This window comes from Notothenia coriiceps, unplaced genomic scaffold (assembly GCF_000735185.1).
Source record: "Notothenia coriiceps isolate Sejong01 unplaced genomic scaffold, NC01 NC01_scaffold00026887, whole genome shotgun sequence".
NCBI classification, from domain to species: Eukaryota; Metazoa; Chordata; class Actinopteri; order Perciformes; family Nototheniidae; genus Notothenia; species Notothenia coriiceps.
In genome coordinates, this window is record NW_011359588.1 from 74,446 (window position 1) to 101,119 (window position 26,674).

General features: G+C 40.8%; 1 protein-coding gene across 3 annotated transcripts in view; it reads left to right on the forward strand.

Moving 5' to 3' along the window:
• The window catches only part of LOC104957383 (small conductance calcium-activated potassium channel protein 2-like), a 69,953-nt gene extending 45,151 nt beyond the window's left edge, over positions 1-24,802 (forward strand). The window contains exons 3-10 of one of the 3 annotated variants that reach the window (XM_010785009.1): positions 1,504-1,599; positions 2,395-2,813; positions 13,712-13,853; positions 14,409-14,519; positions 15,242-15,369; positions 15,849-15,857; positions 18,273-18,342; positions 20,445-24,802. In XM_010785009.1, the coding sequence (XP_010783311.1) occupies positions 1,504-1,599; positions 2,395-2,813; positions 13,712-13,853; positions 14,409-14,519; positions 15,242-15,369; positions 15,849-15,857; positions 18,273-18,342; positions 20,445-20,759 (1,290 nt within the window). In that variant the 3' untranslated portion in view covers positions 20,760-24,802. The remainder of the gene's footprint in view (positions 1-1,503; positions 1,600-2,394; positions 2,814-13,711; positions 13,854-14,408; positions 14,520-15,241; positions 15,370-15,848; positions 15,858-18,272; positions 18,343-20,444) is intronic. The other 2 variants (XM_010785011.1, XM_010785010.1) reach the window with 2 other exon arrangements.
• The last annotated feature ends 1,872 nt before the right edge of the window (positions 24,803-26,674 follow it).

Here is a 26,674-nt window from a genome sequence, read left to right on the forward strand (position 1 = left end):
TGTGTGTGTGTGTGTGTGTGTGTGTGTGTGTGTGTGTGTGTGTGTGTGTGTGTGTGTGTGTGTGTGTGTGTGTGTGTGTGTGTGTGTGTGTGTGTGTGAACTAGTAAGAGACTGTGGTAATCTATAAAAGGATTAATGGGGTCTTAAGGAAGTCAATGGGTCTGTCTATGACTATTACTGAGTGGGGTTCAGTCCATTCATCAAGATGAGCGCAGCTGAAATGGAAGTGACCTCCCACCTCTGAGTGTTACAGTCGATGCCCCTCCAACACACACGCACACACACGCACGCACGCACGCACGCACGCACGCACGCACACACACATAAGACCGTTGGATGGTCCTTATATTCCGTCTTACGCCACATCATTCAGACACCTGGGGCTCAGCTGAGGCTTTCTGGGACCAGAAGGAGGGAAAGAGGCAGGGAGCACTGGGACTGGAAAGTCCTTGAACCTCTGGCAGGTGGATTAATTGTTTTACTCAATGTTATTTCACCAGGGACCTGTCAAAACAACGTCTTGAGAACATGTCGTCCACCTGAGGGCCAAAGCAATCTAATTGATAGCTAAAAATACTTTCTGCTATATGGACCACCGAAGGATAGAGTAATGTTCAGCAGCTCTCACTTTCATCACACTGACGATTATGAGGGATATTTCCACTTGTTGTTCTCGTCATTTGTCGTCGCCGTTGTTATTATAATAACAGCCCTACAACCGTTAGCCTTCTGCAGGCCGCACTTTTATACCCTTGCTGTTAAATTGATTTATCAAATAGCATTTTACCAACATGGGGAGGACTTGAGTGGTGCAGGTTCTCATTTCCTAGATCTATGGCCCCCGTGTCCACACAAACACAACACAGCAGCGCTAGTCTCCAGCTGGCCTATTTATCACCAGCATCGCTCTCTGTGGTTCCCCCCCTGCTAATGCTAGCCTTGCCTTTTCTGCACCTACCATTAAGTGGAAAGTCCCCCTCTAAGTGCTGGGCTTTGATTAATTGGTAGTTTAGATGGTGGGGAACATCCTCCATATATAATATCAGGCTGCACCTACACCTGCAGCTGCGTTGTTAAGCAACACCCTGACTGCCCTGTTTGTGTGTAAAACCCAATTATCTGCTCTGTTACACGTCTGGGCTAATAAGCACTGTGTGTGTGTGTGTGTGTGTGTGTGTGTGTGTGTGTGTGTATATAGAGGTGAAGGCTGTGTATATACTTTCATGGACTTACGTGCACGTGTTCATTTGGACATTTATGCTGCATAAAGCCAACATAAAAAAAGTATAAAAATTATGAATGATTAAATGCACTCTACTACTTCATTTCACCTTGTTGCTAAGTAGTATAATACAACTTAATAATCATTGGTTTATGAATTGATAATCTATTGATAATCTTGTTGTGTATATCTTACTGTATGTAAGATCTGGTTGTATGTGTTTATTGTGCTCACTTAACAATGTCTGAGATCTTTTTTCTTTTCTTCTTCTCTCACCACAGGAATCTTCATACTCATTTGCACTGAAATGCCTTATCAGCCTTTCCACTGTTATATTGCTTGGTCTTATAATAATGTACCATGCCCGGGAAATCCAGGTGAGTCTAAATTAATAACAACCTTTTTGTTATTCTTTTTATTCTTTTAATGATACCAGCTGCTTTTGGTATCAGTTTTGGGAAGATAATGTTCATGAAGCTTTCGTATTTGGCAATTGGGCCCTGGTAAAAATATTGAAATACCATTTTTACTACTGTATGCTTAAAATAAATTATATGAAATGGTATAATTTATGAGTTAGTTAGTAAAATACAAAGAATGACACACAGAAGAACAGTACACACATGAAAGTATTTGGTTGAACAGAATAAGAATCACAACATGTGTGGTATTTTGTTCAACAATAAAAAAAATAGATAAACTGTTATACATAGCTACTAAATAAATACATCTGTAGACAACTTTTATTTTGTACATGAAGTTGTATTTTGCAGATTTCTATTGCATTTGTTTTATTATTATTGTGCTGCTTGATCTGAGCGGCATCAGTCTTCTGATCTGAGTTAAATAAGATATACAAATCTTGGTTGCCACTTGTTATGGCTATAGCAATACACTGAATGCTAAATGTCTACATGTCTTCTCCTTCATGTTATACATATTTTACTCTAATTTAAGCATGACTTCTTCATATCTTGACTAGAATTTCAAATGAAATCTGTGGGTTTGATTTGAATAATGTGTCTCACAATCTAAGTTTGAAATGATAAACACTTTCAAGGTGTGGAGGTTGAAAGGGATGAAAAATGCTGAAAATGCCTCAAACACCCAACTGAGTATTGCAAGTAGAGATTTAAAAGAAGTCTTTGATGTTTGTCTGTTTTTCTTTAAAGCTGTTTATGGTCGACAATGGTGCGGACGATTGGAGGATAGCCATGACGTATGAGCGGATCTTCTTCATCGTGCTGGAGCTGCTGGTGTGTGCCATCCATCCCATCCCGGGACATTACGTCTTCACCTGGAAGGCGCGGCTGGCCTTCACCTACACGCCGTCGGAGGCCGATGCTGACGTGGACATCATCCTCTCCATCCCCATGTTCCTGAGACTCTACCTGATAGGCAGGGTCATGTTGCTCCACAGCAAACTGTTCACGGACGCTTCGTCTCGCAGCATCGGCGCTCTCAACAAGATCAACTTCAACACACGCTTCGTCATGAAGACCCTCATGACCATCTGTCCGGGAACTGTTCTGCTGGTGTTCAGTATATCCTCCTGGATCATTGCGGCATGGACTGTGCGCGTCTGTGAGAGGTAAACACAGAGTTGTGAATAATGGATGTTGCTGGGGACAGATTGAAAAACAAAATGGCTGATGCTCATTCACGCGTTGTGGATTACTAGACCCCTTTCCTTCTTCACTTTCCTATCTGATCTTTCCTAGGTTTCTCAGTGTTGCGTTGTTTTCAGTCACTCAGCTGCACCGGTAGAAAGAATTAAGGGGAATAATCGTAATAATTGACGTATAAATATTGTACTCATGAAGCCGTAATACATACTACTCCACTACTGTTTAAAAACACACAACATACGTTTCATTAGCTCAGCAATTGCTCCACGACTCCCCACGCTATAGCTATTTTAGATGGCTTGTCCATAATTCATGAGCGTATAATTGTTTGTTTGCTGAATGGTTTGTTTTGGTAATGCAGAGCAGCCCCCAGGATCCCCCAACCCGTTTTTCTCCCCAAAACTGCACATCGTGTTTCGTCTCCAGGGGACAGCAGCGATTCTCAGTGAAAGTGAAAGAGGCAGGGAGAACTGAAAGGTTTTTTTTTGGTTTTCTTTCTCATTTTGCATTTGCATAGGGAAATTAGACATTAATGCCAGCTTTGATGTTTCAAAGTCATTTGTGCGTAGTTGGAGTGGAAGGGGGACTTAAGTAGGGAGGGTGGAGCGTGGAAGATCTATAGCAACAATTCCTGTCAGGCCTACTATGAAACTGCACATGTGCTGCAGTGTAAACATCAGGCATCCTCGTCTGCTCTTACTAAGTACCCCCCCTCCCCTTCCTCTACCTCTCCCTCTCCTTTTAACTCCCTGCCGTGTTAACACCTGTCACTAACCCCCCCACACCTCGCACGCCAAACCCTGGATCCTCTCGTACCCTCAGCACCTCCGGCTGTTAGTCTGTGGGTTTAAAGCTTGCAGAGAAAAGAGCAGCTGCTTTGACCCCTGCTCCTCTGGAACACAGTGAGGTGGAACTGGCGTCACCTCAACATAATGTTGGCACACGTTCAAATATCACACTGTCCAGTTTTGTCCTATAAGCCATGTCTCTTTACAGTCCAGCTCAGCAGGCTACTCTACTCTTTGTTACCCAGCCTCAAAGATAAACAGAAGTTTGATATTTAAGGGGAAGATGCTTATTAGCATTCCTATAGAAAGTAACACAAGAAGATGGATGCCACTCTTATGTACTATGGTTAATGTAGCTTGAAACGGCAGCTTAGTTTAGCACAAAGACGTGAAACCAGCCGAAACCTGAGAAAGTTACTGATCCCAGCCTTTAAATGGTTTGGTAAAAGCGAATAATGCTATAAACAAAGTGTAAATTGGTGAGTTTGAAAAATATTTTGTTAGCCAGACTTGCTGTTTCCATTCTTTAAGCTAAGCCAAAGTTAGCCCTACAACTGTTTCCCCAAATGTTTAACTATTATAAAAATGTAACAGCAAAAGTCTTTGCTAAACATTGAGACAATGTATCTAATTAAGACAGGTATTCCATAGCAAATATTTGGTAAATAACAACAAGAAATAATCCAGAACCTTACATAAGGCATTTGGAAACCTGGACCTAACCTGTCTTTTAAATACAAAACGCAGAATCTTTTTCTTCAGACATGTTCTGTGACACATGAGTAGTGCATGCCGTCAAGCCTTGACTTTTTATTTCAGAATAACGTGTGTTCAGATGGGTGGATTTGTGTGTAACTGCGGATGGGTGCGAGCATGCATATGTAGGTGTGTGTGGTGCATGTGTGTGTGTTTGTATAATGTTTTGTTGTACTTTCTATTTCCCCACTCTGCTGCTCCATAGGGATACCATGTGAGTCCTCGTTCTTTAGCCATGGAACAAACACCACGAATCGTTTTGCACCGAGCTGGTGTCACTGCTGCCCTGAGTGGGGTTGGAGGGTTGGGGGGGGGGGTTAGTGGCATGAAGGGGCAGCCCCTCTAAAACAATTAACCGATGATCCTTTCCAAACTCAGTATGGAAAAGGAGGGTTAGGTAGACCCTCTAGTTGGCATGAAAGTGGCACCATCCTTCTGCTAAGGAAACAAGCTTTTAATGGAGTAGAGACCAATGGTGTGAGCAGCACTTTGAAACAAGTGTCTCTTTGCTAACGTGGGATAGGCCGGGAGGAGGAAGAGGAGGAGGAGGAGGAGGAGGACATTTGTGCTAAAATTGAGCAGCTCCTTCAAGTCACCTTCATGACTCTGCCAGAGGGCAATTTGTCTCTCACATTTATTCTCCTTATGCAATTGTTATAGATCCGTATTTCAAAAAAAGTCTTTTTTAGCCGCGACTCCAAAGATTTGTCTCGGAGCAAAAGCCTTTCTGTTCTTTGTGTTCACACATTACCATCCCATTATGTGTCTCCCTTCACAAAGTAATTGAAGAGTGTTCTAATGGTTTTTCCACAGACTTCTGTTGCTTCTGCCCTAGAGATTTTGCTCTAACGGCGAGGACATCTATCTCCTGTAGCCAAAGAGAATGGGAATAAATAGGGAGAGGACAAATATCAAGTAATTTCGTATATTAGGTATTGTCATTTTTGTCTCTTACTATCTATAACAGCCTTATTTTCATCTGCAGCTATATTCCACTAGTGTTACACAGTTCAGAGCTAGGTAGGTAAAGGCATTGGTTTCTATAGTAAATATAGACCTTGTAGAAGGGGTGTGTTCTGTGGTGAATGCAGTGACTCCGGATTTAGTTTACACCCGTTAAAACCAAATGTCCTCATCCCCCTTCGTCCCTTCCTCTGGTGAACATTGAAACAACATGAGCGTTTTTAATGTTTACTTATCAATCCCATCATATCAACTAAAAAGTGGAGGGCAAAAAAAAAGCAGAGGCGCTTGTTTCCCAAAGTGCTGTGTGTGACTTTTGTATCTTCTGTTAAATGCGCAGTTACAGTGTCACACATTGACCACGCTCCTGAGCCAATCACAAGACAGTACGGTGTGAGACAAGCACAGAGTCTATCTTGAAAATGCCTGGATGGGGGGAATGAAAGATACACAAGCAGGGACACAGAGGGGTGGAGGCAGGGTGGAGTTTGGAGGGATGCTAATGTTACAGTAGATGGATTTAACGCTGGTCACTGGCCCACTTTCCGTTCTTTTCTTGATACAGCCCATCTTCAGATCTAACCTACCTCAACTAAGCTCCTTAACTAAGCTCTTTTGGCTTCTCCCTTGCTACCACAAGGCTCCCTCCCTCTCTCTAACTCCTGACTGATCCTTTGCAGATCTCCTACTGTACCCATCTAACGTAGCATGCTTTGCCATTTTTGCTCATCTCTCCCTACTACTGATGACAAGCGGGCCTAATCCAGCCAGAACTCAGTTACACACTTGCGTGCCTGCCTCTCCGGTCTAATGCACCTTTTTTTCTCTTTAACTGTTATCTAATTCCCTTCCTCTCCTATTCTAACTCTGTTATCTGAAACAAAACTCCATTTGGAGGTGTTGTGAGACTGCTGTTTCTCACCTCGTTTTCTCGGGTGAGGACCCCTAGGCAAGCTGTCTGAAAGTTCAGCTGACTTTCCCTCAGAACGCAGCACTGGATTATCAGGCTCGAGTTACTGGTCAGCTACACCCCGGGTTTGACATCCTGAGTGTGTCATCGCTTAGCCACAAGATACAAACTCCGGCAGCCAAGAACACACAGTCCGAAATGTAGAACCAGAGAAACGCACAACGCTGCAACTTGAACTTTGTCACGCCAACCACAGCTTTACATAAAATATTCAGGCCGGTTTTACATCTTTACAGTTTCCAGGCTACAAGTGCAACCACACTGACCCACATTTTAGAATAACATGCTGTCCATTTTAGTGTGTGTATTAATTATTAAGAATGCAATCAAATGCATGGCAAAAATAATTCCTCATTATTCAAACTATATCAACCTTGAAATGTATATTTTATTTTAAAGCATTTTGTCCACAAACGCTGGTATTAATCTGACAGACAGCAGAGAACAAACTGTCCAAAACGACTCAATACAGTGGACACCAAGGATCACAGAGGGAACGCTCTGTACAGTTTGCCATGCATTTTCAATTCCAAGTGTCTAAGTACCTCTCCTACACATTTTCTAGATTATGTTTAAAATGAAATCTCTTCCACAAAGTCAGATGGATTTTATGCAAATTGTTTGCAACCTCAAGGACAGGTGGATTCTCTATGGTTTGATGATTTGATCTGATCATTTGTTTTAAACTATGCACGCTCAGCAGGCATAGTATTGATTGCAGCCTATGGCAAAGTCATATACAAAGCCTGCAAAGCATGTCTGCATAACAGAGAATGTGGAAGTGATAATCACCTGAGATACGATCTGATCACGAACCGAGGCGGTGCTGTTCTTTGTTCAGAGACAGCTGGTAGTAGCTTAAAGTTAAAGGACCCTCAGAGTCAGATGTTGCTTATATATCATTTAAAAAAATGCAGAAGTTGTCTTTTTGCTTAGTGTCAGTAATGCATAGTCTCAAGGTACCCCCTTACCTCAAGTAAAATGTATTATCTGTTTATATTAATATATATATAAGATTTATTAAGGGGTTTTAAAGAAAAATGATAGTCTAAGTGGACATAAAACCCTGATATTTAGAAAATTACTTTTGCCAAATATATGTATTTCGGGTAATGGTAGTTGAGCTATTTAAATTGCTATTTAAATTGCTGCTCTGACATTGTGAAACGTTGTCGTTTCCTGTATATTTTTTCAACAAAATGTGAGCAAAAATATAAGATAACATCTTTAGGTACAGTTCTAGTTATTTTAACGTACATAGCACTCATCAATACCTATTCTCTCATCTCTACTAGGACATGTTTTGTGAGCTATAGAACACGTTTCTCTTAGGGATAGGCAAACATCTAGAAATGAAACTATTTCATATAAAAAAATAACAGCTTAAAAACTTGTTTTTTTTCTGTGGCGCCTGAATGCGTGCATAGTCAATCTCTTGCGATCAATGAGCAAGTGCTACCTTTATGCAAAACTGGGTGTTGTGGGCAGAAGCTCAGCAGATTAGGTATTTTGCTGAACGCATTGGTAGGACTGGAACATGAAAGAAAATGCTGAGCTGTATTTCAGTGGAGGTGGAGTGGTGGTGGTGTTTCAAAGCTCGCCGTGTCCCCTGAAGGTTGCATACACAGAGTTTGCAGCAAAGTAAACTTAAACAATAGGAGCAAAGTTCCTTTTTTATAAAGATTACAGGAGGACTGCTAAGAACTTTTCAGATGTGTCTCCAGCCTAATGAAACATCTGTAATAGGACACTCCCTATCTTGTTACTTTAGAGACATACGCCACCTTCCAGCCCTGAAAACGTTGAGATTAAGGGATTTTGAACGGAGCTTCCCATCTAGTGGCCCTTAAGGTTAAAATGGACAGAAAAAGCCTGACTTGTGCTCAGCTTAGTAGAGAAACTTTACAAGGTTAGTAACTCATGACTGTTTCAACGGGTTATGTTACCTGTCTTTTACTCTTCCAAGGTGTTTTTTTGTTGGGTTTGTTTGTTTGTCATCAAGATAACGGAAAAACTACTGACCCGGTTTTCATGAAATCTTGGTGGAATGGGTGTAGCATGGGCCAAGAAAGACACATTTTTCCTTGATGGACTACATTTTTTTAATTTATAAAAGGATGACTTGCAGGAAATCTCACTAGTTATATCACTGTATCAGACGCTCACAATGTTATTATCCAGCATCTTTAAAATGGATGAGATTCACAAACTCATATACTTGATCATTTCTGGCAACGGAGGCCTGAAGCCTGCCTCGCTGAGAAATCTGCGAGTCAGCTAATCCAAGCAGGTCTTTACTTTTGGATTCACAATTTAATTGGTTGACAGCAATACATTATGTATAATTTATTATTAGAGTGCTATGGTATTGCTGTTGGTGCAACAAAATCATTTCATTCCCCGCGACTAATATACGGCACAAAGGCTAATCAAGTCTATCTTAATCATAAACTATGTAACACTGTTTCTATTGGCTGGCACTCCAAACCTTTGTATATTATAGAGATGTCCCACCCCTTAGTCTAAGTGGTTGACCAATCACAACAGAGCCGGCCAGCTAACCAATCAGAGCAGACTGGGCTCTGGTTTCAGACAGAGGGTGAAAAGAGGTGCTGCAGCACAGGCAGTATGAGAAAATAAAGACCTTCTTGCACATTACGGCATGGAAACATGTCATAGTTCACGCACAAAATACAAATATGAAACCTGAAATTGATCAGAATAGGACCACTTTAAGATTTTTTCACTGTACACTTTACAGCCAACACCGGAAGAGTTCAAATGTGTGTAAAACTTGGAGTACTTCGGCACAGTGGTGCTTTGAGCTAAATGCTAAAGACTGCATGCTAACAGTGACAATGTTAATGCTGATGTTTGGCAGGATTAACGTTAACCATGTCGACCCTCTTAGTTTAGCATGCTGACATTTTCTAATGAGCAGTAAAGACAGCTGAGGCTGATTGGGACTGTCCTTGGTTTTGTGGATATTAAGTCGTAAACCCGAAGTGATTTGACTGGAAACATTTGTACCAAAGTTATAACAATTCATTGTATGAAGGACATGAATTTGATCTGAATTTCATGACAATCACTCCAACAGTTGCCCAGGCATTTTAATTAAAAGCATAGTGGCACTAAAGGAAAAGTTGGACGATCACCAAAGTTATTAAGATACATTCTCTGGGGACCAGGAACGTCTGCACGTCTGTGAATCCCTCCAAGAAATTGTATTTTAGAAGATACACAGACAGACATTGCCATCAGAACTTATTGTGCTAAACTGCCAAACTTGGTGTATCTTAATTGTTCTGCAGTTTAAGCATTAACAACAATATATTAAGCTGAAACTTCTTTTGACTTAGCTTAGTTTTACTAAGTTGCGCTGCTACTTTTTTTTTACTTCAAAGCTTTAAAATGCACATATCATAAAATCACTAGTTTGATTTTGATGCTGCTTGCTTGTTTTTACTTGCTTTGCATATTGGCTGCGCTGTAAAAGCACTGTTAGGTTTGCAGTTTTTTAAATTAGGTCATCATCACTTTTTAATTCTGTTCATGTTTACTGCAACTAACACGCTCCCCGAGGAGCATCCCAACACATTTGTCCCCGAATAATCTCAGCCAGCGTTCAAATTCATTTATTTCATCAAGACTTGCACTCGTTGAAAAATTGTTTTAATTTGTTTTCGTTGATGTGAAACCAAAATGCAAGGGGAAGAGGCGAAGTGCTGTTATTGTACTCAGGCAATAACTGAGGAAAGTTGAGCAGCAGCCTTCGAGGTAAAGTAGATTCTTATACAGAGTTTGCATATTGGCAGGGGTTAAATTGAGCTGTGCCGGCACATACTGTAGGACGATGCTCTGACGTCATCACCCTCTACAAAAAACGATATTAAAACTTTTGCTGTTCTTAAAGGTCCCATGTCATGGCCATTTCTACTGATCATGATTCCATTGTTGAGGTCTACTAGAATAGAAGATTTATATTGTGCAATTTTCCAAACTCACATTGGTTTCTCATACAGCATCTCTGTATAGTATGCGTATTCACTCTGTCCTTGTTGGAACTCCTGCCCCCCCCCCCTCCCTGTGAGCCCACTGTGCTCTGATTGGTCAGCTCGCCCACTCTGTTCTGATAAGTCTACCACTGTTACAGCAACCAGAATATGACACCAGTAAGGGCAAACAGATGAGAATGCTGCGTGGGGTCTGGGTTCCGGGACGTTGCGCAGCCCGCTGCTGCGAAGAGCGGACAGTGTGAGCTGGGTTCATTTCCTACTTGCTGCGTGGGATCTGCGAGACATCGTGAATATACGCGGGAAGAGGGGGGGGGGGACACACACAAAACACGGAAGGGAAATTTAAATGTGTGATACCTCAAGCACTCCTCTTCTCATTTTAAAAGCAGTGTGTCATGGCGGCTTCACAGTCGAATGAATGTGAAGTGAAACAGTATACTCCAGAACAACATAAAAAAAACAACAAAATGAAATTTTAACCTTTAAGATAAGCACTTTGAATTAAAGCATTGAGGACAAAACACATTTATTTAGTAACTTTTTAAGCATTGCATGTGAAATCTTTCATGTCTTGAACGTAAATCCGAAATATTATACATTTTTGTGTTTTTAGTGCTTCATAAGTGTGTGAATGTGTGTGTGTGTGTGTGTGTGTGCGTGTGTGTGTGCGTGCATGTGTTTTTCTCATTTGATCCATCATGAGTGTTTGTTCAGAGGTTGTTTGATTGACTTTGCCCCCCGTATTTCCTCAGGAGAATGCATCATGAGCTTATTTACACACAATGGCGGTTACATGAATTTGAAATAATGTATTAGTGCACAGCTACACTAAGTGAGAGACTTTTTGATACATTGGTCATACTTTGAAGACATTGCTGAGAGTTTTGTTATTATTGTTGCCCCTTTTTAGTTTGACAGATTTCTCTCGTGTGGTTCTCCCTGCTCTAACCCACCACTGACGCAAAGTTTCATAACTCATTCGGATGTGAATCACAACATTATGTTATGTACAGGAGTGGATAAACAACATCATCTCTGAAATATTTGTGAATTTGGTTTAAATGCTTTCGCTGCAGAGTGTCTGTCAGGGTGAATTTACCAGGGGGGGATAAAAGTGTCTGCTCTAGACACGATATACCTCTTGTCCTAGAATAGGTTGAAAGTGGTGCCAGCTCTTCTCCATGCTATTCCAAAAATTGACACGGTATATTGAGAGCCTTAAAACGCTATCGATCAGCTCCCCATTCAGCCTCTGTCTCTATCCCCTTACGGCTGTTTCAGAGACGAGAATTATTGTGATATGCTCGTTGGAAACGTTTTTCCACCATTAGAAAAACAGATTATTAAACAGTCTAAATCTAAAATGTTTTATTATACAAAAAACAACCTTCTGCTTTTTTGTCAAAGCTCATTAATGTAGTTTAGAGAAAATATAATGCACTATGCATTGTTAACTATATTGCACATTCCTTGCTTGCCTCTAAGACATGACTCACTCTCGGCTCCCCCTTGATGACAAGATGAATGAAATTAACATACTAGTCACTTGTAATTACAATATTTAGCTAGCTGATCAAGTTTAGCCCCCTGGCAGCTATCAAAGGGCAGCTGGCGAAGTGTTGGGATGCAGGTAAAAGAGACAGGGGTGTCAAATTCAATGAGCTTCTTCCCTTGTTACTCATCCGATCCTACCCCACTGTTTACAAATGAGCCCCTGTTCACAAAGCAGTACAACCCCCCCAACACCTGGTGATACTGCAGTATTTGTCAGAGGTTGTTTTTCCATCTCTAAATGGAACCTATGTTTTTCCCACTGCTCCCCTGCTCTCAATATACTGGTGTTGAAGCATGCAGGATGCAGTGATCTTTTTTATTCCTGCATGGTTTTGCACAGACTGCTTTTCTGCATGTCATTTAGGGAGCTTGAATCCCACATACCGCACACTTTTTTATCATTTGAAGGGGGAAAAGGTGCTCACAGCTTCTTCTTTTTTTCCTGACTTTGATCATGAAGAGACACCTGTGATAGATTAGTTAATAGTTCATATTTGATATGTGATAACAATAGGATGTCTTGGAGGAGAAAGAGGATCGGGCAGTTGCCTTCGTTTGGAAAATAAAACTTAAGGGACTCATCGAAAATTGCTCCAATCTCTAATTAGAGCGGATTGTTCTGGCCATTTTGAGTCCACATGCTGAGACGCCGCTGGATAGTTCGATGTTAGCAATTCATGATTGGCTCGGTCAGAATACCCTTTAGAAAAGCTTCTACAAAATCCCAAGAAATTAGACTCCATCTAAGTTGTCCTGTCAGAAGGATGTTGGCGAGATGTTGTCTCAAAGTGTTTAATGAATATTAAGTTAAAATCAACTCCAAAATTAAAGCTTATCTAATCTCCTCCTAGACAGCCCATTGGGAATAATTAGACGAGTTGAGAATAATTAGACGAGTTGAATGGGGGGGCGGGGGTGAGGCAGATGGACTTTCGTCTTGCTGCAAAAGGTATGGGAATGTCATCATAAATCCGGCTTTGTACAGTGTGTGTTTTTTGGACTGACAATTCAAGCATCGCTGTCAGCTATTTTCAGCAAACAACATGTTTGAAGTGATGATTTGCATTGCCAAACCTTTTTTTCGGACAGCGGAAACTCTAGGGAGGAAGAGTTGCAGCAAACCGTGACCAATAAGCCAATTGTTGGTTTGATTTATTGCAGCTGTATGTGCATTTTTGGTTGCTTTGACATTACATTTGTTGAGTTGTCGCATTCAAATCCAGTTTGACCTGCGGTGCTCTTTATCCAGTCACTCACAGCGACATGTCCCGTCTCTTTGTCATTTGAAACATGTTGCCTAAAACGGTCATTTATATGCAAATGTACGACAAGAGTAAGTGATTTGACCTCAAACTCATTATTGAATGCTCCTTCATATCATTCCTCTCAGCAAATGGTTATTCTTTTCAAATTGACAGACACTGAACATGAAACATTCTTAGTGATGTTGCTCTCTCAAAAACATCGACAATTTTTATTTTGTTTGCCCAAAATGTTAGTTAAAGTTTCTTACGCATCAAACATCTTTCTCTTTTTAAGTTTCTCAATTACTCAAAGAAGAATAGAAACATCCTGCAAATCCATTGGATCTCATTTCTTTTTTTTAAATCTCAGAATGGACTTTTTTTTTTTACTCTAGGCTTTACAGAACAGGTGTAACACCTTGCACCATGATTTCTTTCTTCACCCCCTCCACCACCTGTTTGGTTCACACGGCACCACATTATTCTCCAGCATGCTCACGTTCAAGAAACTGTGTGCGGTTTTACTCACTTTTTGTATCCCGCTTCTGCTTATCTTCATCCCTTCAGGTATCATGACAAACAGGAAGTGACCAGTAACTTCCTGGGAGCCATGTGGCTTATCTCGATTACCTTCCTCTCCATCGGCTACGGTGACATGGTACCACACACGTACTGTGGGAAAGGCGTGTGTCTGCTTACAGGGATTATGGTGGGTTCCTCTCTTCTTCACACAGATACATATCTAACACTGTCACAGGAACATTTGAAAACTAAAACCGCACTCTGAACATACTGCACAAGCAACATAACTAAATAAGTTGAATTTTGTATTCAAATATTGAGTTGAGTGGATAAATATTTGAAGATCAAATAATTATGATTGATGAGTTTGCAGTAGCTTGAGTCCTTTACAATCTATTAAATCACCTGCGTACTTCCTTTTATTACAAAGTCCAGTTCTTTTTCGTATAAGTATATTCCGTCCTGCTGAATACCATACATTTCTGTCCAAAGAAAAAGTGCCCAAAAAGTTGTTTATACAAAAAAAAGATCTCAGTTTCACTGTTCTTTAATCTGGTTTTTCAGAAGAGTTTTAGGGGCATTACCAAATGTAACTTCATGGTTAAATACGTTTAATGACTTAAACTGTTTTGTAATGTTTCTTTACTGGTCCTTTCTGTTCTTTATCAATTTTTCATTTTAAAAAGCTCACAAACAAAATGTTGTTGTTGCTATGTTTGTTTGTCCGTGTGTTTGTGAACAGGGAGCTGGTTGCACTGCACTGGTGGTTGCCGTGGTAGCCAGGAAGCTGGAGCTGACCAAGGCTGAGAAACACGTCCACAACTTCATGATGGACACACAACTCTGCAAACGAGTGAGTCACTGCATGCCATCTCATTCTAGTTATTTTGATTAAATATCAAGGGTTTCCTCCCATTTCATTTAGGACTGTCATTTGAATGTTGACTAAAGCGAGACTAAAATTAGATCTGCAGGCATGTATATTTAGATCCACACCCCAGACGCAGAGTTCTGCAGTAGTAAAGTTTTCTAAACCCTATTCAGAGGTCAAATGATAAACACTGTCAAAATAAAAAATAAAAAAAATGATTCTGAAGGTTAGAACAAGACAAGTAAGTAGCAAAAATAATTGTTTTCGTCTCTCTTATTCTGCTAATTTTCCTATGACTTTTTATTTTATAGATCCCTTTAGGGTTCTGACTCCCAGTTGACACTTTGTCCTCATGATACTATCTGTAAAACTCTCCTGTGTTGATACTAATCTGAGTGTTGTAAATAGTCCAAAATGTAAAGTTCCTCTCGGTAACATCAACTGACTCTTTGTCACACTTTTAAACATCAAATCCCTTTGTTGTTATTTACCTTGTGGTTGTATGTTGATGTTTCTTCTCCTAGCTTTGCAATCCTTGTAACTCTGGTTCATTTGTTATAAATACATAGCTTGTAACTCAGGTTTTGGAAATAAAGTAAATGTAACTTCTTGCTAATATTTATCATGTATGCCTGAGTTTCACATCTGAATTTGTAGATTTGAAGCTACTGTACATTGTATGTCTTTCTCACGTTGCTCCTCAGGTAAAGAACACAGCTGCCAATGTACTCAGGGAAACATGGCTCATCTACAAACACACTAAGTTGGTCAAGAAGATAGATCATGCCAAGGTGCGGAAACACCAGCGCAAGTTTCTCCAAGCCATTCACCAGTAAGTCCTGCTCTGAATTTGCTTTGTGTAATCTAATGTGTTGTAAAAATGTTTGACAGAAATATGATGATTTTTTTCACCAAGAGCAACCGAGGGGAATCACTCAGCATGCCCAAAGGACGACAGTATTTCAGTGAAAATTGTTCTTAAGATGTGATTTGGGGAACATAACATTTACACTGTATTATTAATAGTTGTGTTGCTTATAAACTTGTGAGATTAGTCATAGCTGATAACATTTCTAGTGTACAATTTCCTTTGATTGTGTTGCTCACACACATGTTAACTCATACACACAAGCCCACACACTGCAAGCTAGTGTAATGGTCCTTCCTATCCCCCTCCCTGTCTCCCTCTCCCTCCAACCCCCTTTTACCCTGTGCTTACAGTGAGAAGTGTAATGGTTTCACTCGTTTCGTGAATGTCGTGGGGTTAAACTCTGTACTGTGTTCTGTCTTTGTTTTGCTCTATCACTGCAGAGCTCAGAAGTAAGTTGAGTCTTCTATGTATCCTCCTCCTACTGTTTCCTCAACATCGTCCTCCTCTCTCCATGTTTGCGTTTGACATGCATGAAGAAAAGCATTTGCTACCAAAAAAAACAGAAAAAGATGCTGAATTGTTTTAGTTTTTTTTCTTTACTTCAGTGTGCCATCTACTTCCCTCTCCCTCCCATCTTCCCTTTTGAATGGAATGTCAAAAAAAAAAAGCATCAACATTTTGCCACCGATGTCGATAGTGGAGGATTGTCTGGAGAGAACGTGTGAAAGAAAGAAACATCTTGCACAGAGTGAGCTTGGAGCTTTGTTGGTCAGCGGTTCATAATCATCTACGGTGTACTGTACTATGTTGCCCATGATTAATATAGCTGCTCTGGAGGCTATATTAACCTGCATCAACAGAACTCATCCTACACAACTGATGGCTTTGTGATGAACACACACACTGACAAAATCACACCCTCTCATATAACATCCTTTTGATTAGGTTTTTATGTTTGCTGATTTAATAATATCAAAGAGGTTTGTGTGCATTTAAATGGTCTGCAAAGGCTAAAATCCCAAACTTCTCTGTAGAGGGAGTCTCCCATGCACACATCCTGCCTGACACACCTTGATTGGATTCCTTTGTCTACTTCCTGGACATAGTGACATCACTACGTAACACTTGCGCTCCTATTGGCTAGGGCTAAAGGGGTGGGACATCTCTAAGCTAGCCAATTAGAGCAGACTGGGCTCTGGTTTCAGACAGAGGGTGAAAATAGGCGCTGCAGCACAGGCAGTATGAGAAAAATAAAGACCTTTTTGAAAATGTAAGCATGTAAACAAGTCACAGTAGAGGCACAAAATACAAAAATGAAAATGAGAATTAGCATAATAGGGCCCCTTTAACTTTGGCTTTCATTTCTTATTTGTCATAAAATGCCATGGCTCGCAAGACAGTGATGATACAGCACAAAAAGACGAGGCGCATCACGTAGGTTGTGGTTTTCTGGAATCAAATTGTACTCTTTATGCATTACACTGATAAGTAGTGCTTTTAGCTTTTAGCCCCTATTCTTCGACATCCATAAGGGAAAATAAAGCGGAGCAAACAGACTCACACCAGCTGAAACGGCTTCCCACAGAGATGGAGCCGTAAGCGAGCAGTCTCACTCTGCTCTGATATACTGATTTGCACATGAATAAATGCCCTTGAATGTCATCCTGTCTCATAATTTGCCGAACAGGGAGATTCTTCCTTACTCACGTCCAAATGATGACTGTGTGATGCCACCGCTAACAATGACACATTATCCGCATCAGCGCTAACAGTTCTTACGGGGCCTTAATGTATTTGATTAGACATAAAGAGGCACAATGTAGAAGGCATCACAAAACATGTCCGATGTATCATTGCACAAGTTATTTGAAATGTCCATGTACGTTTGGCAGTGTCATTAGAAAGATTTATTTTTGGCACACTCCATCTTTTATGTGTGGCATCAACGCAAATACACACATCAACCCATGAACACACACACACACACACACACACACACACACACACACACACACACACACACACACACACACACACACACACACACACACACACACACACACACACACACACACCCCGAAAGACTGGCATTTCATTGTGCACAAAGTCACTCACAGTCACTGCCTGCTTACTGAATGACCAGTGTGTATATATGAAGTCCTACCACCGAGCTGTGTGTAGCACTGACAAGGGGCATGTCATCTTTTTCCTTTTTCAATGTCTTACTTTTGGGTGGAAAAGATGAGAATGTTTTGATTTCAAACTGATTTTGGGGATTTTCTTGTATGGAAGCATATTGCATTTTTTCAACAAAAAAAAGAATAACAACCCATCATGATCTGGTTTTAAATTAATTTTTTTTGTCCCCTCTTATTGACAATAACAAGATCGTCTCTCAATATTTCGATGTTAAAGATAAAAATGTGCTACTTGAAGCATTGTTAAACAGATGAACATGGTGGTCTTTATTTTTTATAAATCAAATCAGTGTAGTATGCTTCCGCAATTTTGCATGTTTTGGTTGGTATTGCATTGACCAAGACCAGGAATGCTTGTGTATACATATACATATCTTTATATATGTATAAATACAGTGAAGTACATATATTTAAGATGCATGCAGGCAGTCCTCTCTATTTTCAATGTCATCACCCAGAGAGCACACTGATAAAAACTGTGTTCCTCCTCCTCCTCCTCCTTCCTCTTCCCTACTGGCCCTCTCTTCCCCTCTCCCCCCGAAACAATCTGTCTCTCTCTACTATCTACTCCCCCACCACTCCTTTCTTTGCCTCCACCTCTTTCTCCTTTCTCCACCTCCTTCTTCCCCTCTTCCTCCTGTTCCCACCTCCCTTTGCCTTTACAAGACTGCGCAGTGTGAAGATGGAGCAACGGAAACTCAATGATCAGGCCAACACCTTGGTGGACCTCGCAAAGGTAAGTCTGCCTTCGGATGTAACTTTTTAAAGTGGCAAGAATCCATATTTTTACATAGACAAGTAATCACATGACTACTTTTATACAAAAAGAGTGTGTTTAACCAACTGTACAATCTTCCCTGCACTAAATGGCATGCCCCCAGTTTAGAGAAGTTATAGCATTGAAGCTCGGCAGTGTTCTGGAGCAGCAGCACAACATATTAAGCCCACCTTAAAATCAGTTTAAGTGTGCGCTTCATTTGATCTGTTTAGCTGTCTGACATGGAGTCAGTCGAGTCAGCAGTAAAACAGCAACTTAGGTGTGCTGCAACTTTAAATAACTGTTTTCGTCAATGGAGTTTGGTGGCTTCAACAAGAGCATAGATAATGGCTTCATTCCTGTGTTAAGTAAAACTGTATACAACCCCAAACATTTGAACTATCCTTTTAATAATAAAGAGCTTTAAAATCACTGGAGACAATAATGGAAAAAAAATCCGGAATTATAAAGAAAGGTTTCTCTCCTTTGACAAATATCCAAGTATTTTTCAGATAACTGAACACAGACTCAACACAGATAAGATTCCTGTTGCCAAACAATCTATCTTCCGACTGTTTGAGGAGTTTGAGAATCCAGATCCTAGCCCAACACTGTGATCACTATGTGTCTGTCGGAGGGTGAATGCAGTGCGGTAGCTTCTGTTTTGCTGTAGAGGCGTCAGCTGACCCACCAGAGCAGAGAGGGGGTTCAAAGGGAGGTGCCTGACCGCAGCCTCATTTGATGTGGATGGCATTTGCACTCCAGTGTGTATTTTAAAAGGTTCTAAGGCCAACTCCTTTAATGTGTGTTTACTTGACCTTACTCTGCTCGATGGTCAGATCCATCTCTGCTTACCCTACAGTAGTTTAACGGCTCAATGACTCTTTGTTAAGCTCTATGGTGAAGTAACCCTTTGATTTCTGGCTTAAACACAAGTCGGGAATCATTTAGTAATGATTGTAAGAGGCCTTCACACTCTTAACTGGGGACCATTACATTGTATGCCATATGGTAATTACTTTGTCATAAATAATACACATTTATAAGCTTTATATACATTTTATATCATACAATATTGGCATAGTCTGAGTAGAATAATAACATGCAGATAGCAAATACATTAACCAACGTGGGCCCTGATGCGTCCACCGTGGAACAATAAGTTCCTAAATAATAGAGACGCTTTTCATTATATGAATGATTTGTGTCAAGCGCATACATAAAGCATTTAAGACCTTCTCCGGTTATAAATGGATTGGAGAAGCTGGTAGGGAAACGGTGGGAAGATAACATCAATGCTGACTTGCTGAAAGTATACAGCTACCCCTTCACACTGCTTCCTGTCATTATTCCCTCCTCTTCAGACTGAGTAAGTCAGATTTAGACTGGCTACTTATGTCATTTAAGACATGCAGGGCTTTTCCCCATGTAAACATACTGCACATCCTGTTAAGCCCAGTTTTCCAATGGACAAAATACCCAGTATCACCCGCTAACATCTGGCTTTTGTCTACCGTGGGAAAGGTTACAATCAGCAATTATTACTGGCTCAGCAGTAGTCAAAGGTATTCATCTGCGCCCCTTCCAGTTGCAGTGACGAAAACATTACAAACAAGATTTATATAATTATTATAATTTGTTGAACATACAATTAATATAATTTCCTTAAAGCCACCAGACTCTATTGACAAAAAGTAGATTAATTTGCTGCATAATATTATAAACACCTCATACAAACCTGGCATAAAACAAAAACCTCTGGTTTAAGAGTTTAAGGAGACCCTAACATAGAGCTATTTAATAACGTGCTTCAACTGTCACATCCCTAATGTAGAACTTGACACGGCTGAAATTACAAAAGGAAGACCTACTTCTTTACTGGCAATGAGGCAAGAGTTCATGGACTATTTGATCAGGTGTTTTGTGCTTAAAAAGGAAAAGGCGTATAAATAAATTTGGGTGCATCTTTACTTGTTTTTATTAAGTTATCCTCCTCTAACCCCCCCGGCCCTTCTCTTCTTCCCTCTCTGTCTTCCTTTTCCTGCACCTCCCCAAACACATTACTCTCTCTCCTTCATTAGACCCAGAATGTGATGTATGACCTGGTGTCAGAGCTGCAGGAGCGCAGTGAGGAGCTGGACAAGCGCATCGGCACGTTGGAGGACAAGTTGGACTCGGTGACGGGCAGCCTGCAGGCTCTGCCCTGCCTCATCTCCCAAGCCATAACCCAGCAGCAGCAGGAATTCCTGGACGGCTTTGTTCACCGCTTTCGGCCCGCCTCACTAGCCTCGGAGCGCTCTGAACGCTCTGAGCGCTCTGAGCGGTCGTGGACTTCCACCGCCCGCAGGCGGCGCTCTCCCTCCACAGCACCACACACATCCTCTGATAGCGGATAACCTTGACCAACCCGACGTTCCTCACCTTTCCCAAACCAACTCGCCACCTCACTCCTATCCAATGCTGCCCCTGTAACCGCTGGCGAGTCCACGTCTGGACTGATAATGAACCCATATCTTGACCTCTGACCTGATCCTTGCCCTTATTCTCTCCCTCCCATCCATCTTCTCTCCCCTTTCCCCCCCCCACATCACATCCAAATACCAATTCCTCTGTGACTGGGCGACTCAGCACAGGACAGGATCAGAGCTACTCCAAAAGAATAAAGAAAAAGCAAACAAAGACTTCAATCGAGAAAAAACACAAATGCATCAAAAAAAAGAAAAAGGGAAAAAAATGAAAAATGACTGAAAAACAGAGATAAAGTAGAGATATGGTTTATGTTTTAGCCATTGTATGGCTGTTCAAGTTAGCTTTTTTGTAAAAGCCCTTGTATAGTTAAAAAATGAATGAGTTCAGGGTCGCTGGGGTGAGAGCTGGCTATCACACCGGAGAGTCCTTAACCACGAGGGGGGAAGTCGGTCTGTGGAGACGAGAGCCTCGGCTCACCTGCTGGCCCTCTGAGGCCATGGAGGACATCCGTCCACCCATCCGTCCGTCTATCTGTTTGTCCTGTGACAAACCATTGGATTTCCCTTTCAAAAGACTAGTGTCATAGATTCTTTCCCATATGTAGGGTGAAAGCTTTAGATAAGGCTTGGAAAGCTCTGGCTTCAGGTCAGTGTTTGAAAATGCACTTAAGGGGGAGGGGAAACTGTCACACAAACGAAGAGCAAAGGGGATGCATATGGCATTACTACTGGGTAGGAAAATGTACACAGTTGCCAACTTCAAGGTTTCAGCTTCCTTGTTCTTACCAAGGGAAAATGAGAGCGACTATCTTTTTTAGTTACATATTGACATGTGATTTTTCAGTGCCTGAATGTATAAATAGTAGAGGGTTATTTAATTACTGATTTCAGAGCTTTTTTACGATGTTAACAGTCTGAATACAGCATTGCATTCCTTTTTCAGATACATTCCTCCAAAAATTTAAAGAAAATGTCTTAATGTAATGCATAACATTGCCTCCATTACACAGCAACTCTAAATGTTTTGAATTTTTTTATTTCTATTTCTACTAACACCGTGGGTTAAGAAAACGTTCAGAGACTAAAGCAAAAGGGAGACAGTCTGAGAGAATATTTGTGAGTGTGTTTGTCAGAGTTCACTTTTAGCTCAATGCTGCACTAATACAATGATGAAATATGTTGTAGTCTACCTTTCTCACCACCCCTAATTAGAGCTTCCTGTGGTCTTCAGATGATGGCATGGCTTGAGGTCTGCCGGTATGTGCGGCCACACAGGCTCACATCACTGGTCTCCATGGGTATGTGCAACAATGGCAGTGGAGCACATTCTTCCTCGGATGGCTTGATGATTTTATTTAGACTTTTATTACGTTTAATTTAGTTTGGGTTGCCTTTCTTTCCTTTCTTTTACAAAACATGTTTTACTAGGATACCTAGGGTTTTTAGAGTTGCAGAACCTAGAGAGTTGCAGTAATGTGATTCTGTAATGCATTCCCTTTAAAATATGAGGTGAAGAATTCATCGCTGTTATAAAAGGATACAAATAAAAGTGCTGAAGAAACTTGGATGAAAGGGTCCCTCTGCAAACTTAAAAGAATGGTTTTGGGAAATACATTTATTCATTTTCTAGCCAAGTGTTTGATGCAAAGATTGATACAACAGTGTAAATATGAAGCTACTGCTAGAAGCTGGTTAGCTTAGTTTAGCTAAGCTGAGGTGAGCTTGTGGTCAAGACTAGAAACAAGGAGAACAGTATTCCTAGCTCTTTATAAATTAAAACAATGTTTATTGGTTGTTTAATCCCTACAGAAAACTGAAATGAAATTGTCACTTCCTGGAGTTTCTGCTGGTTGCCCTGGCTACTGCGTGTTCTCAACATGTTTGTACTTCGGTTTTCGTACGGATTAAACAAACATGACTTTTTAAGTGATTTTCAGGAGCTTGTAAGTGTATTGTAATACCCCTATGCAGAAGCATCTGTTTTTATACTTTTTGCCTTTTTCAATATTAATTAGCTAGCGACTTCTGTTGGTAGCTTCTTATTTACCGAAAGAGTGCTGTCAATCTTTTCATCTATCTCAATGAGCAATCAAGTGAATTAACTTATTTCCCAACTATTCCTCTAACATTACAGTATTAGGCCACTGTGGTGTCTTTTTAAAATACATTATTACACATTGACTAGGATAGAGGATACGATTAAAACATTCTGAATTTGAGAGGCATGGTGAATGATTAATCTTAGAGTTATACATTACTTTTTGAAGATAAACATTTAGGATGTTTAAAGCATTTTTTTCCAGAGAACATATAAAAGGCAGATCAGGGAGTCAGCGGGTTAGTGGGCTAGCATGCCGTCCTAAAGTAGTTTGAATGGTAGATAACTTGCATACGTAAAAGGATGTTGGAGCTAAAACAGAGTCTTTATGACCCCTTAAGCTAATAGATAAATAGGATCATATTTTTCGCTGGATCTTAACTATTTCAAGATGCTACGATTTGAATTGGGGCAATCTCTAACCCCTGTGAGTGAGGTCATTCTCCCACAGGCTTTGGACAGGCCGAAGAGCACTTCATTTAAGAACACATTCAGATTGCTTTGAGTGGATCTTAATCAAGCATGACTATTAGCTTTTTTCCTTTCAACTTGAGTTGATGAAGCATGACTCTTTACTGCCCCCACCTCCAGCCACTTCTCTTGCTACACTCCATCCTCTCAGTATAGAAGGATCTTTTATGCCATAACAGTCTCTGTTTCGATCATGGACTGTTTCAGTCAGTGTCATCCATTGAGTCAGGACAGCTAACGTAAGACTGTCTGCTTGATTTTGACCTTACCTGCCTTTTATGTATCACAGGTCTCCACCTTATCATTGCATTGAATATTTAGCCTTGCGTTTGTCGTCTGTCATCATTAACAACTTCAGCCCCCCCAAACGCAAATAGGCTTCCCAAATGGCCCGCAGCAAAGACCTTTTAGAGGTTTGAATGAAAAAAAACGAAAAAACAGGAGGAAGCAGGGGAACCCTCAGGTCATGTTTCATGTTGCACTCAGTGTGTAATATTCAGTTACACCAGAAAGGATCGCAGATGCTGGAGTGTTGTCCCCCAGAGACGTAACAGTACTGGTGTTAGGGAGTTCATCCTTCATCAGCTGGGGCGAGCTGGGGGAAAAATGGGAAAGATGAGAACAGTAGCTCATTTACTGACAGACGTTCGTTTTGGCCCGGGGGGTTTGAGGGGGTTTGTGAAGAGCAAGAGTGTGTCCTGTAAATATGACCTCATTGTAGATGTCGAACAAACGGGCCGAATATTGAGACGCAGGGGTGAAGGTAGCCGGGAGCCCACACAGCAGGTTGCAAAAATGCAGTAGAATAAACATCTAGAAAGGAAATGACATATTATACAAATATTATATTTGATTAATTTCAATTTTTTTTTCTGCTAATGGAGGTACAATCAGGTTCTGTTTTTTAACCCTGTTGTGGAAGTTGGTTTTCTTCTGCACTCCTTATCCTGTCACCAACTAAGTCCTGCCAAAACACCATTCCAATATCTAATAGTGACCCAATTTTTCTCCACTAGGAAATTAAAAAATGCACAGTATTTTGTAGTAAAGTGAGGGACATTCATGATGTTATTCCGATGATGGTAGATGAGTCAAAGTGATAAACGCATCCCAGAGTCTTTTTAATTATCCTGAAAAGTAGGCTTTCCTCGTAGAGCAGGAATCAAAACACACTTCTACTGAACAAAAAACCCAAAAAGTGAAGAAATGTAACCCAATCATTGTTCTGTGTACACTGCCATATGATGCATAATGTACGTAGTAGCACTGGAATAAATCAACTTTTAATGGATGGCAAATGGGTTTAACATGTTCTCTGTATACTGTTCGCTGTTCCTTCATTTTGCAGGTGAACTTTTGTCCTAGCAAGGAGAGACACCAAGGTCAAATCATTAAAGACTTTCTTCAGCTATGACCTCACTCTCTTCTCCTTTTTGGCAGAGCTAGTATACTTGCATGACCTCCAATCTGAAACTTTTTTAAACAAAGAAAAGGGAAACAGCTAATCGTTACAGTGAAAGGTGAGTTGGCACATGTGTTGACAGATACAGACATCACGTGTCTGTTCCTGGAAAAATCAGGCACATCCTAAAACATGATTACAGGAGGATGTATTGACATAAACATTGCTCCAGAGGACACACAGCTGCTGAGGCTCTGTTCCAAAGTGAACTATAAGCTGTACATAACACACACGCACATACACACAAAGCCATTCATTTTCAAATAACAAGCTACTATTCATGTCCACATGCACAAACAAGGCTCAACCTGGTTAATTACAGCCAAATCAGGAGGGACTTGGCAGCAGACCGATATCCCGCAAGAGTGGCAGAGTCAGTCACCCTGCAGTTGTTGCTATACAACCCCAAACACATGCAGCATTGGAAACACAGCTCCTCTGCTCCTCATCCCTCCCACATGAATACCACATAATTAAATATAGTGTTGTTATCCCTTTAACTGGTAATGTGTGATTTCAAACATGCACTCTTAGATCAGAATATAGTTTCACAGTGCAAAGTTATACATTGGTAAATTAAGGCCATAGCCGTAGATACCCAGCCTGGCCTAAGCAGGTGCTTTCCAGTTTTTCCCACAGTAATATTTCTGTATCTTAATTAGCCCAGTAAATTCATCCAGCTACTGCTCACTCTTGTGTAAAAGGCAAAAAAAAGAGGCATCAAATTACCACAGATCCACCCTAGAGGGTACTTACGATGGGTCAATGGTGAAGCAAGATGAGAAGGTTGACTGAAGATGACCCTCGGACCGGGAATGGGTGGAGGGGAGGGAATCGACTTGCAGGGTGTTTAGGATCATACCAGAGTGTGAAAAGATCCTTCGGGGATAGCTTGCGGCCGGCAGAGGAAGTAATGATGAATTGATTGCAGGCCCTATTGTTCTCCCCGTCTGCCCTGGAAGCTAATGGCTAGCAGCTGCATTATTCGTAATGCCCTCCCTATCACTTTCAGCTAATAGTATAGCAGTATTGATCTTGGTTTTTGGCACTTTTTAATGCACAATGCTGTCGTGGTTGAAAGTGGGTGTGAAGGGCTTTTTATTCAAATTAATGTTTTTTTGAGTGTTGTTTATTCAGCATCAATCATTTCTCTCTTTCTACTGTATCTGCTATCTTGTTGCTGGTTTTTCTCTAAAGGCAGAATGAACTGATACAAATGAGCTTGGAGCTTCCCTGCCTCATTTACCTCTGAAGGAAGAAAATAGCCTTTTTTCAGCCATGTGTCAGGACTTCATGCATGAAAGTGCCAGTAGCGTTTTTATATGTACAAAAGTGGAGGGGCACGAACAACTTAGATGTGTATATATAAGCTTCTGGTGATTTTTTAAACACGTAAACAAATAGCTGTAGGCTATCCATGGTTCCGATAGAGAGAGAGGGGGGATGGGGGGGTATAAGGAAAACACACATCACCGAGGTCACAATATCAATCGATCCAGCAGAGCAATAGCCTAGGCAAAACACAGAAGATCAACAAAAGATATGACATAAAATGAACTTATCAAAGCTGAAGTAGATGGTCAACTTCATTCATTTTCTTTCCGTTTTACTGATTTGAATCGCTATGCTGCTCTCTTAAAATATATTTAAAGATGTCTTTTTTTTTGCATTTTTGGGGAATTTTTTTTGAATTACTTTCTGCTGACACTAGTTGTCCCTAATGAACAGTCGCCACTGAGTGCACATGTATGTTTCTACAGTGCGAGTGTGTGCACATGTACACTGAGATACACACACATAATGTATACATGC